A 13,809-nucleotide genomic window follows, 5' to 3' on the forward strand; every position below is an offset into this window, starting at 1 on the left:
GCCGAGTTGCAGATTTGATAAAAATATTACTTCTGCTTGAACAGTTACTATAAGAGAGAATAAATCCCCAGCAAACACGTTTCCTCTCCAACTGTCAACATGCAAAGCCAAACATAATTGACTTAGAAATGCAAATTATGATAATAAGTGATGGTGTTTTTATGGCGGTTGCTGTTGTTGGAACTACACCATGGCTCTTAGAAATAACATGACGTCACGATGTGGTTACCTTTTCATAATAGATGCATACAAGGTCAAAAGCGCTGCTTAGCGCCAAGCACACTTCCATGCTTACTGTTTCAGAAACAGTTGCTGTAAACTTATTTCACTAACAATAAGATTAGGCGGCCATCTTGCGCGTTCACCATGGATTTGCATTGTAACATCATTCATTTTCGAGTGCACGCCATAGCACTTTAAAATGGAATTCGCACATAAGCACACAATCGGCCGGTAAGCAGCTGCATGAAATTGGGCCCAGATCTTGAATATCAGCTAGGCCAGTAAATCATGAACCATAAAACGAATTGGAAATAAATGGAGAGATAATGGAGTGACAAATGCACCCAAGAGACTACAGGAATGATACAGAGTCACAAGGGGGCCTACTTATGTCACTTAACATTCCAACGGATATCCTCCTCCAAGCCTACCTTATAGACCATTATGTCTTTCCTCTGTAAGCAAATGATCGTTTTTCATTCCAGGGGAATCTCTGGCAGGCAAGATAAATCACCCTCTCATAATAAATCTTAAAATTAACTCAAAACAAGTACATCAAAGATAGATCGAGTTGAATTGAAATTTTAGAGGTGGATTTTTATTCAACAAAACCAGTATCAATAATTCTTATTTGGCAAATTCCTTTAAATGTAAATGTAAAAATATTATAAAACATTTTTGTAATGTTGTGCCCTGGGAAATCCGGATTGTGCTGTACAGGCCCCGGTCCTGTGATGATAGGGCTAAAAATGTAGCACATACGCCCACCAGGAAGCCAAGAGTTATGAATAGAGCTCGACATTAATTGCCTTCGGTCCTTACAGAAAATAAACACACCAACGCACAATCTGCACATCTATATTGTTTAGGAAACTTACACATCAACCCGCATTTTGTACGATCTACATTGCTATACAGAATAGTCACTATTTCAGTTTGAAGAACAACTGCAGCTTATTCCATAATGTAATCAAAAAGCAATGATCTGATGGCTCGATTCAATTCATTCAGCGAAATTCGGGGGCTTCGGTTTTCTTTGGATTTACTTTCCCCATCGGACAGATGATTTGACCTTTGACAGCTGGCCAGATTGTTGGCCTTGTCCCTGACCTTGTCCCTTTTGACCTGATTGCTGGCCGTGTTCTTGGCCTGATTGTTGTCCGGAGTGCTGACCTGACTGCTGACCACTCGAAAAATTGTTCGAATCAACCTACCCGCGTTAACATCCTATAGTATACGGGAAATCACTGGTTGCATGATAGCGATATTTCCCATCCACAATTCGTCCATGACAGTCATTAAGGTCACCAGAGGTCAATGTCACGCCATTTTCATCGTTTGGTCCGTAGATGAGGAAACCATCGAAAGCGACACCAATAACAGACGACGGTTGACCTTCAATTACATCAAAGACACAACTCGAAGGCATCTTATGATAATGATATGCACCTGTTTGTGTTGGATGTCCGTCACAATCATCGAATACTTCCGTTTCTACGGCATCCAATCCATCCGAGGTGTACGGACTGAAGAATGGTATACCGTTAATCGCGACGCCGATCGGGCCCATTGGTAGGGAAGTAGTTGCCCCAGCCACTGGATTCACGGGGATGGTCCATTGGATCGTCTGCTCTGTGACGTCATTTGGGTTGTCATTATTCGGGAACTCAGCTGTCTTGTGGTCAGGGACTCCATTACTGGTGATTATATGGAATTCTCCTTCCGTTGCTATGGCGACGGTACCACTTACACCCGTGTTCCCTTCAACGTGGTTGTCGCATTGAAACATGGCGATTTCATCATCGCTGAGGGCGTTTACTATTGTGACGAATATCAAAATCAGAAGGAGCCGCCAAGAAGCTGTTAATAACGCCATCTTGAATTGTTTTATTCATTATTAACATGATTCCAGAATGAACCCAAAGTCGAATTGCATGTCGGTTAACCAATAACGACAGAAATGTTTGCCCAACTTGACACTTGTGATTTTTTTTTTTTTTTTAAATTAGGAAGCAATTAACTAGCATAACTTATTATGCACTCTATTACATGTAGTGCAAAAAAAAAACATAAATTTAAACTTCGGTTAGGTTCAGCTTTAAACAATTCTGTTTAAAGACACTATACTTGCGCTGAAGATTTAACACTGAATTCAGCCTTTCACGTTAAATGAAACGGCAGTCCAACAAAATTGGGTCCAACAGTAAAACATGTAAACACAAATAAATAAAAGAAAATAATGTTAATTAAATACAAATACAAATGCAAAATAATGTTAATTAAATAATGTTAATTAAATACAAATACAAATGCAAAATAGTTTGTTTATAGTTGAAATATTTATACACCAAGTTGTCTGTCTTAACGAGCCATTAATTTCAATTGTTTCTAAACCTAGCATGAAATGAAAGACATGATAATTTGCGTAACAATTAGGCTACTGCATGCACTAGAAGACGATTTTGCCATTTTGTTTCTATAAACCCTGGGTGCACAGTTACTCAGCTTAAAATACTGTCATCTTCTTCCTTAATGATCATCCATAATAATAAAGGTACAACGCGGTAATCAAAAGTGAAATATCATTGGATTATTTGTCACTATCTATTTCACACGAATATACAGGCTTGACATCTTTAAAGGCAGTGGACACTATTGGTAATTGTCAAAGAATAGCCTTCACAGTTGGTGTGTCTCAACTAGCTTTCACAGTTGGTGTATCTCAACATATGCATAAAATAACAAACCTGTGAAATTTTGAGCTCAATCGGTCGTCGAACTTGCGAGATAATAATGAAAGAAAAAAAAAACACCCCGTCGCACGAAGTTGCGTGCGTTTAAATGGTTGGTTTCGAAACCCCAAGTTCTAAATCTGAGGTCTCGAAATCAAATTCGTGGAAAATTACTTCTTTCTCAAAAACTATGGCACTTCAGAGGGAGCCGTTTCTCACAATGTTTTAGACCATCAACCTCTCCCCATTACTCGTCACCAAGAAAGGTTCTGTGCTAATAATTATTTTGAGTAATTACCAATAGTGTCCACTGCCTTTAATCATAGCAAATCGGCAATTATTCCGATTTTCATGTTGCGCAGTCTGTAATATCTGATGGGCGCGAAGCATTGCATATATAGTGGTACTATATAGCTACATTGAATCTATACCCAATGTACTGATTGATATTTTCTTCACTTCTTTCTTTTGATCAGAGTAAGATGAAAGGCTTTTTAACCGATTGGACTTCCAGTGCATCACTGGACTGTGATTCAAGATATGAATAAGTTATCTATGAACTGTTCGTTCAGCACATCTTTGTTTGTTTGTTGGTTGTTTTTAAGGAGAGGAGATTCATCCATACCCTTTATTTAACAACTCATTAAACAAAAGTTGTGAACAGTTAAAATATATCTTTAAAATGTTCGTAAAACTAAAACAAAACTCTTTAACGATCTCTAAAGTTACAATCAAACCTACATTCCCTAAACACTTTTAGATTCCGAAGCAAGATGAGATAGAAACAAAGACCAGCCCATCTCCATTTAGCTTGTTTTATTGTCCTTGTGATGTTTCTTAATCCAGTTTTGAGCACTTTTGGTAACATAACAAGTCCACTTGGGAAAACATTACAAGTGTCTTATACCTCAAGTGGAAAAATTCAAGCGTCCAATGACTTCAAACTTCTTTCTTTGTTAATTTTGTTTTACTTGCCGGTGATAATATCTAGCGTCGGCATGCATTCTTGGGATGGAACGGCTGTTCGTTCCGTGGGCTTGATTCGCTTGTGATTGTTACAAAATGAAGACATAAATAATTCAATTGTTATCTTGGAGCAATGTTATCATCATCACGAAATCACTAAATCTGATAAAACTTGGGAAGTTTTAGTTCCTATACGCATCCAGATCTTTATCAATCTTATTGACTGTACATCAAAGAGATATTATGTACAATCGGCACCGTAAGCTAAATATTGAAGATTACTCCATAATTTAGCGACAATAAAAAACAAGGCAATTATGTTTGTTTGTCTGTACTCAGGGCAGTTCCATAGGGAAAGAGGGGTTGGGGACTACAATGTTGGTTAACGCCTCATTCCTTAGTCTTAACTCAAGCCAACTGCAGTTATGTTAATGCATTTGTCTATGTAATATTGTTCTTAAGTAAAGTGACACAAAGTGGGAGTAGTAGTAATATGTAGCCAGCTCACCGAGCATCCTTACTCCTAAAACGTCATCCACCTAGATATGAACCACATACTGATTGACTTCAATTGCCTACTGTCAATGAAGTTTTATTTGCGTTTTAGCAAACATAAAGGAAGATCCTCCAATGGTGACCAGAATCACGAAGCCACGTTAAGATGTAGAACATGCCCTAAAGGCAAAGTCAATGCTGATTAAATGTTTCATTCCCGATGCCAGATCAGCTTAGAATGCCCTGTTTGCTGTTCGGTTTAACAGAAGTTCTCTACTTTCATACGGACTGTATCCATCGGAAAATAATTTAACCATAAAACTGACTTTGGCCTCTGTAAACAAACACCCGTCATCAGCCCAAACAAATTAAATCATGGTGTATCAAATTGAGTCGTTTGATTTGCCTGACGAAACAATATTGTCACCTTACAAGACAACTCAAAGACTTGCCCCGCTTACACCCTCTTCTTGGTATCGTTTGAATAAATAAAGACATTTTAACGACAGCAGATAATCCTGAAAGATCAGCAACACTCCCGAGGGAAATCATTCTCTAATCTTCACCAGACTTAAAACCCAACATCTTACCCTTAAAAGCAATGTCTGGTTTTATATTTAGCGATTAATTGAAATGTACGAAACCTAAATCAAAATAAAATCACCGCAAATCTTCATCGAAGTAAATACTTTAAGATTGCTTTGATGAAATTGAGCAGAACCGGTCTCACATTGTAATATAATCAAGTCAAGGATAAAGGAAGCTTATAGAGGGATGTGTTGTGCATCGCCCATAACCGAAACCATGCCCGTCTGCCTGGCAATCAAATTAGTGTAAAATGCTAGTATTAAGTCATGAACTATTAATGTTCAGAGCACATTACATCATTTCTGGTTTAGTGATCACTGCTCAATGCATTAGCTTGATCTCATCTTGGGAGTCCTGCAAATCCATTAACAGCTCAGTTTCCTTGAGAGTAACTTAGACCCCGTCACCTCAAGGAGGCAATCGTTCTTGTAAAGAACGGAGGACCACAAACCATAAACCAAATACACCTCTCACCGTACTTTAGGTGAGGGACGCTTGTTCTACATAATACCTATAAACTAAAATGGGGTGAGCTTGTGAGCATTATTACAGATGAAAGACTCTGACAGTCACAAGCTACTCGACCCCCCCCTTCTAGGATACAATCCTCCACGTAAAGAACGTAGAACCCCAAACGTTAAAGTCACCTGGAAGTGGTATTTTTTCAAAATAAAGCTTTTGTCACTAATATATGTGTTTTGATAAGTGGAATGTGAATAAACAGTTAACTAAGGTTTTAAAAAATCAGTTCTTATGTTATTTACAAATTTAAGAGTAGACCCCGACCCGAGAGGGCGCTGTTCGTGACGTCAATCGAGGCAGACTTTGCCTGTAATGCGTAGAGTAAACACAATTGCAAAGTACATGTACGGACCAAGTCGTGAGTTTGTACGTTTCAAAAAAATTTGTTTTTGTTTTTCCGGCAATGCCGACCAGGTGTATTGCTGCTAAATGAAGAAAAACACTTTTTGAAATGTACCAACTCACGACTTGGACGTACATGTACTTTGCACGTGTGTTTACTATACGCATTGCAGGCAAAGTCTGCCTCGATTGACGTCATAAAAGGGGTAGGCGGAGTCAGCCCCCAAAACTTTATATATTTTTTAAACATATAAATCGTGACAAACAATTACTAAAAAAACTGTTTTATTGTTCGTAAGCATATGCTCTATGTTTGAAAGAAAACAAATTATATTTCCAGGTGACTTTAAACCAAATATGGCTCTTATCAAGCTCACTGTACTTTAGAAGGTATAGGGTCTCTCTCTCTATATTATAACGGGGGTGAACGTGTGAGCATTTTACAGTTGAAAGATTCAGACAGTGATGACAAGTTATACTGAATGCCCCTCCCCTCCATCTTCCTGACACAAACACAGTTTCAATCAGGTGAATAGCAGCTCGAGAAACAGATTTGTACACTTAAACAAAAATGTATTTCTGACTGAATATTCTGGTCCACTGCGATATGACCCTTTTAACTTGACTGCGTCTTAAATCAAATGATAAAATAAAGAGGAAGAAGGAGAGACTGACACGGAGATGGGAGGGGTGGGGGGGGGGTGGTGATAGAACGGAATATGAAACTAACATCTAGCGTTGGTGATCATTTGAGATCAATCTTTGATAAACCCATCCTTGTAGAGCCCTAGGTGTAGATTTTAGAAATCCCTCAGCCTTTTTGAATCAGTCTTATTTCCGATTTAAATCGTGGTTTCAAATCACTTTGATATCCATGATGGATAGACTTTGAACAGTTTCAAATCAATCGTTTTTCCTCATCGCTCAGGACCTTGTCTTTTCTTCTTTTCCCATTTTTTTTTATAAATTAGGTTTTGAACCTCCTTTAGGCTGCTCGCTTTATTTGGTTCAGAACAAATCAGGACTGCTGTCAGAAAATGTAGTTGAAGAGCCCCATCATGACAGTCCCAACCAATCAATGGGAAAATCATGTGCTTCTGTGAGAGAAGTTAATTTAATTTCTAAAGTGTCTCAGGAAGTTGAAGAAATTTAGACGGTTGGCAAAAATAGTCAGTAAACATGGGGGTGCTATATCAAGCCTTAGATGTATAAAGGTTACTCAATCTTGGGCAGACTTCCAGATTTCCGTTTTTAAATTTTTTTTTAAGTGCATCAAAGGAGGTTTAAAAATATGCATGGGTTGAATTTCCATTTCTTTCATGTACTGGATGGGGGCAATTGACGCGTCAGGGAAGGGGGCTACAATCGAACGATATCAGTAAAAGGTTTCTCACATAATTGTATACCTTCGATTCTTTTTGGTCGACCTTTCTTTTCATGCCCGGAAAGGAAGTATTCTGGAAGAACAATCAATTGTTGTGCACCCTGGAGTGCACTAGGTATCGAATGCCTTGGTTGAATGTTGCGTTTGATATGATAATCGATGTGACACAGCACGCTGTGCAGTTATTATTGCGTGCTTGTATGATCTCAATCACTGGGGAGGAACGCTAAACTCTTACCATGTAGAAATATGAGTTCCTTTTCCAACATCCCATCGGCGAAACATATATTTTGAAACAGCCACCCGCCCTAAAAGTGTAATGCTTACAACTTCTTGAGACTACTTAGAAGAAAACAAAAACCGCCCCTCTGTCTTTTCAAGAGTCTCCTTGCCAACAGGGTTTTTAAAAAGCAATTTCCTAGGAGTATAAAGAACTACGGATGCCCGTAAGGGACCTTTTCTTACTCTGAAATACTGACAACCTACGTAAGGCAGAATAACAAAACTTTGACATGTCATAACACTGTTTAAATGAATCAGCTTAGAGGTATGATTGCAATTAGCAGTTTATTATGTAAACTCCACCCTGCAATATCACTGTACACTTTTTAGCTAAAGGGGATTAGCTTTTGAGGTGTCTTTGTTCTAAAAACCTTCATACATTTCAGGATATAAGGTTTAGTCCCTTAAGGCGAGCGATATAACGCAGTCACATGAATTACGTGACGCATGGCAAGCCACATGTAAACTATCCCCATGTTTTAGTTTATAGTTTATTTTTTGTGTGCAAAGATATTTACTGTATTTTGCTTTTGTTAAGTTTATCTTGGAAATATGTCTTATAAAGCGACCCATCATTCAGGTTTACCGAAGGAAGCATCTTAACAATTAGGAATGAAAATCATAATTCTCAGAAATCAGTTATTTTTTGAAGTCATTTTGCTCTTTGCCGCGTCGAAATGAGAAAACGTTGACGTCATTAAGTCACGTGATGTTTACATAGCAATGTAGATACACTGTCGGTGGCAGTGCAGGGATTTAATTGCTTTAACATTTAAGACTTTATAGGACAGTTTTGTAAAGCTTGAAAAATTCAAGGAAGTTCAGGGAACATCAAACAATCCTGGCTAGATTTTAGATTGATTTGCTGTAGTGTTTGTTCACTCCCTCTCTGTCCTGGGTGTTCTGTTGATGATTGAACAAACCAATGTACGACTTGCAGTTCATGCTCACATTTAAATTTGAACTATTGGAGGTGAAAAATCGTCCTTTTTTTTCACTGTGGATTAGTGTGACTTTCACATCTCTTAAAAGCCAACATCCTTTTTTCAATTCAATTCAAACTCACAATTATTTTCATACTTCATGCAAGTACAAAGCCAGAACAATATTTTATAAAGAAGTAACCAATACACAAAGCTCTTTTACAAGGCAGGAAACATAATAGTTAAGTATGAATACATCGTCTGGAAGCCAAGGCTTGTTGTGAGATGCCTGATTGACAGGTAAACATAACATAAACATGAACAAGAACGTACGAACAGACTGTCTTAACATTGATTTGATTTCAATTATGGTTTAAGAATGGCAAGACAATCACTTGTGAACAATTCCTCCCCTTTTTTATTCACATTCGTTAAAATCAAACCCCTGTATGTCTACTTCAAAAGAGCACAGTATTCAGAATTTACAGCAATGAACCTCGGTATATACATATTGGACGTCAATAGCAGAAATGTTTTATCACTTGACGCTTTAGAAATCAAATCAAGAACATGAAACTTCCCTTAACACGGATCATCAATTGACTCTTCATACTCTGAGATTTGATTGAATTTCTCTCAATACTGACAGAGTGAAATTAATGGAGCTTTCGGTAAATAACTTTGATCGAGTCTAAGCAATATGCGATAGTTCTGTGCCACAACCCAGTTTTATCGTACGACCCTTGTTTCTTTGCTACTTTTCCTTGGTTCAACCACATACGTCTCGAAGCACCATTCTGTATAGCCTCCCCCTCGAGGCGTTTTTCTCACTTTCTTTATGTCCCCTTGCCATATTTCCGCCCTACACCCTGCCCATCAACCAAGCATCCGGAGGCGAGAGACTTTGTAGTTTCATGTTGCATATTCTAACAACTTGTGGCATCTCGGGTTGCGAAGATCCTTAGGGGAAGTACCGGGGCCTGGGCGGATTCTGACAGGAACCTAAATTGACGACGCGTCAAGGAGTAACATGGAGTGTCCTCGGACTACAGGATTCAATTCAAGTTACATTGACCCGTTTCTACCTTGCCCCCATTTTCAATCTATACGTCTCTCTTTGCCAGACAAATCAATACAATTAGCAAGGATTCATTCATGGTTGGAATGTTAGAATAGTTTCATCCACATTATGGAAGGCAACAATCCTTATACAAACTGATTTGATAAGTAGCCTTTGTTGTAATAATTGAAACAAAAATACATTAACGCAAACTCGTCAAAGTAGCACGAAAGCTCAACATATGCGGAACTAATATTGACAAAGTCCGAACAATTTATATGTACCTAAATATATCCTGACTCCCAAACTGTAGCCCGGGAATATTAAAGCCTAGCTTGGTTTCTAATAATAGCCCGAATCCGAACCAAGCTATGCTTGGGATATCATATCGATACAGGTTTGTGCATACGTTTATGGTCCTGCTTTTATTCGTCTACCGCAATCCTGAGGATACCAGGCAAGGGTAAACAACACGCAATCCCGAGGATACCAGGAAATGGTAAACATCTACAAGCGCCTTCTTGCTCAACAATAATCACTCTTGGGTCAGTTTTTTCAAAGAGTAAGGACTCACCATATCTGAGTTAGGACGAGATCTTTGTGAAATCGACCCCTCGGCTGTTTATAATACATGCACCTGATAAGTATCAAAATCATGAAGGATATCACATGACTTAATGTCAAGATGTAATCTCACGCCAGGAACAGTGTCTGACCTGACCGGGATTCGAACCCACTTTGTAAACAACATGACCACGGTCTATTAGACCACTCAGTCACATTGCTTCTCAATGTACATTAATCACCTGTTTCATCTTCAGGCAACTCCATCATGAAAAGATGCGCCAGGCTTTGACTTTTGATCTCCGAAAGCGCAACATATGTTGAAGCAAATGCCTGTGAGTTATTCCCAAATGGTTTAAACATCGACAGATTAGTGTCTAGGAATTTATGGTTATCTTAGACGAGTTGGAGAAAATCTTCAGCTGAGGTTTGTGTCTCGTCTTGTGTTGATTTTGGACAGATGAAACGCCTCAACTAGTCACTCATGCACAGTGCAATCACGTCTCTAAAATATACCATTTTCTTCTTGTGCAGTTGCCGCTCGTTGGGTCAGCGATCCTGAATATATCTGGGTCAGAAGATATTATTTAATCCTTAAATGCATGAAACAGTCATTCAATGCCACGGCACCACCCTATCTACATTACTTGTCCGTACTTGATTCTTTAGAGTGATCTGGTTTGCCTTAGGCATCACACTACGCATATCACCCAGCCCTCTATGCATAATCTACATCCCAAAGGGACTTCCGCACTCCTACTTTCAAAATGAATTTCTTGTTGATAACCCGATACCCGTGTTGACGTTGATTTTGTACCAGATAGTGGCCGTAGTGCCTCGCCCGTTGAATCTTCTTAGAATCCCCATGAGAGGAATGGGGGATATCGGCAGCTTCACCTGGCGTTTCACGGCGATGGGGAACGGACATGGATCCCACTATTTACTCACCTGCCCCCCTCTTGAAACAGAGGAAGGGAACGCCCACTCCTACGCGCAATAGAACTTGATATTCAGAGATCATACAATTACATGTTTGTCAAAACAGAAAACTGAGGATGACAAAGTTTGGAAGTGTTATTTGAATAACCAAGTTCTATAAACTCGCTGGAGCCTTTTTTGTTTAACCCTTAAACAATATTTTGTTAGGAGAGATGCAAAAAAAAACAAAAAAAACACCAAAACCAACACAAAACACTTGTATTTTAAGAAAGGTGACGTCTTTCGGAACTATTTTGAGCCTGCGTTTATTCTACTTTTCGAACACATGTGGATAAAGGAACGCGCAATTTTCCTCAAGATGGGTCTGGAAACTATGTCAATTGAATAACAACAGCCAATTTTTATAACACTAAACCAACATGTCTCGTAACAACCATTACAGCTTAGAATCTGAACGAAAGCCCAGAGATTCGCGTAGTTTAATATTTCCGGATTCCATCTTTAATTCCATTAAGCTTTTCTATTGGTATTAGAGTTGTGTAAACCCGAACGGAAACTTAAATATCATATACGAAAAATGAATGAATAAACAGGAAATGCAAGACAATGTTAACGAGATTCGCAAAAGGAGTTCGTAAAACAACCTCTTGTACAACATTATGCTGTTTGTTAAGCACACGGAATACGGGCACGTATGGCATAATGCATAAGTTTTACAGCTCAACTACTCTTTGCAATGAAAATAAAATATATTAACACAATACCAGATAACAATAATTAAGATAAAATGAGGATTAAATAAATCGGAAATACTTATATAAAAAAAAGTAAAAGAAAAAAAGTACTAAAGCAATTCTTTCGTAAAACCGTTTCAAAGAAATTCTCAAATAAAACTCAGAGTCTCGTATCGATTTGCCAAAATAGAAAAAAGGAAATAAATATCCCACTTAAGTCACACAGTGTAAATGTTTTGATCATGGATGAGCAAATCCTCCATGCAGAAGGCAGGAGCTTTTGAAACTCCTCAAGTTATTTTGCCGGCGAATCGCTTGGCCGCGTCGACAAATTGTTTTTCTTTCCGGATGTAATCCCATAACCTTGATGAAGGTCGTACGCGTAGGGATACCACGTCCAACTTATTGACGATAACGCGCTATCCGATGCGGTCTTCCGCGACAAATTGTGTCACTAGAGCATGACCACCTTAATCAGTTTTAGGACTTTTTAACAGCTTTGCTCAGAAAAAAATGGATTCACCAGCAATATCATTAAGTGCCCCCAAAATACCATGTAACCAAAGGTTAATCTTTTGAGAAAAATGCGTTTGAATTATAAGCTATTTTGAAATTGGTTCGTATATCTCCTCGCCAATTAATCTTTTCATATCAGGGAATAGATATATATACTAATACAACCCGTTTGTTTAAATTGACTTCCTAACGTGTAACATTCAAGTATTTATTTTACAAGCATTATCTCTTCGTGAAATACGCTATATGTGTGCATGATTCGTTTGTAATGCTTTTGGCTGTTCGTGTATTAAAACGCAAAAGTCGGAGCACTCAAGTTAGGCACAGTGTGCCAACTGTTAAGTCAATACGGTTTGCGCATACACACTTTTAGGCACTTTGTATTCCTTTGTATCCATAATATTGTAGGTTAACGTTTTTGACATTTCGTCAGAAAGCAAAATCCACAGCACTCAAGTTTGGCACTGTTCCAGCTGTTAGATGAATTGGAATCTGTATTGGGCATTGTGTGGACGCAATAGTCTGACGTCTTGCAAAAGGTGCCCAACGACGCGTTTAGTTAGTAACGCAATGTACGTCTAGGAACCCAACCTATACATCTCACCACAGCCAGAAGCGAACAGTGTTGGTTTGATGTAACTTTCTGATTTCGCGGCGTGGGAGAAACCTTTTAATTTCTAGCGAAGTGTGATTATTGCTTATACTGTAAGACGTACTCCTCTGGAGGGATGTACTTATTGAAAGATACTGCTGGGTATCTTACGCACGGTCATCTGATCTTCAGTCTGATTCTGGACGGGTCTACAATGGACGAAACCCATCAGCTAATCACTTCATCAAGTAACGCCTTGGGAAACATTAGGAAACGAACTGTAGGATAGGTGGCCCATCGAAGCCTAATCGCTGGTCAGAAATAGTAATGCCAATTGTACTAATTACTGTTTGTCCCATATTTAACGACAGTAGTTCTTTAATTCATGGTTTCAACGAAACGAGAAAAACAGATTGGAATACTAAAAAAAGAAAAATGTCGTTCGTGAAGAGTTCTTTTTACAAATGACTGACAACCTGCTGCTTTTAATTTCATGCAGAAACACCCCTCACAAATTTGTCATGAGTGTGTAAACTCCTTTAAAGAAAGTAAATGCCTACATACAAAACATATTAAAATAAATGAATAATTTATATATAAACACAAACAAACCTATTTTGTTGATGGAATCTTGAATTTTTGGGATAATAATACTATTCTGGAAGCCTAAGCCAGTTCTCGTGCCTGAGAACCTAACGGCAGTCAGGTTGCAATACTATTCTGGAAGCCTAAGCCAGTTCTCGTGCCTGAGAACCTAACGGCAGTCAGGTTGCAATACTATTCTGGAAGCCTAAGCCAGTTCTCGTGCCTGAGAACCTAACGGCAGTCAGGTTGCAATAGGAAGCCTAAGCCAGTTCTCGTGCCTGAGAACCTAACGGCAGTCAGGTTGCCTTATGTTTGGCACTGTGGTTGTACTTGTGGTTTTATTTCAATCTCTGAGGTTCAAAT

At 38.6% G+C, this 13,809-nt stretch overlaps 1 protein-coding gene across 1 annotated transcript; it reads right to left on the reverse strand.

Annotated features, from left to right (window-relative positions):
• Nucleotides 1–1,396: 1,396 nt before the first annotated feature.
• Nucleotides 1,397–2,098, reverse strand: LOC117304015. Its single transcript, XM_033788493.1, has one exon. The coding sequence runs from the start codon at nt 2,096–2,098 to the stop codon at nt 1,442–1,444; it is 657 nt and encodes a 218-aa protein (XP_033644384.1). The 3' UTR covers nt 1,397–1,441.
• Nucleotides 2,099–13,809: the final 11,711 nt, after the last annotated feature.

This window comes from Asterias rubens, chromosome 20 (genome assembly GCF_902459465.1).
Source record: "Asterias rubens chromosome 20, eAstRub1.3, whole genome shotgun sequence".
NCBI classification, from domain to species: domain Eukaryota; kingdom Metazoa; phylum Echinodermata; class Asteroidea; order Forcipulatida; family Asteriidae; genus Asterias; species Asterias rubens.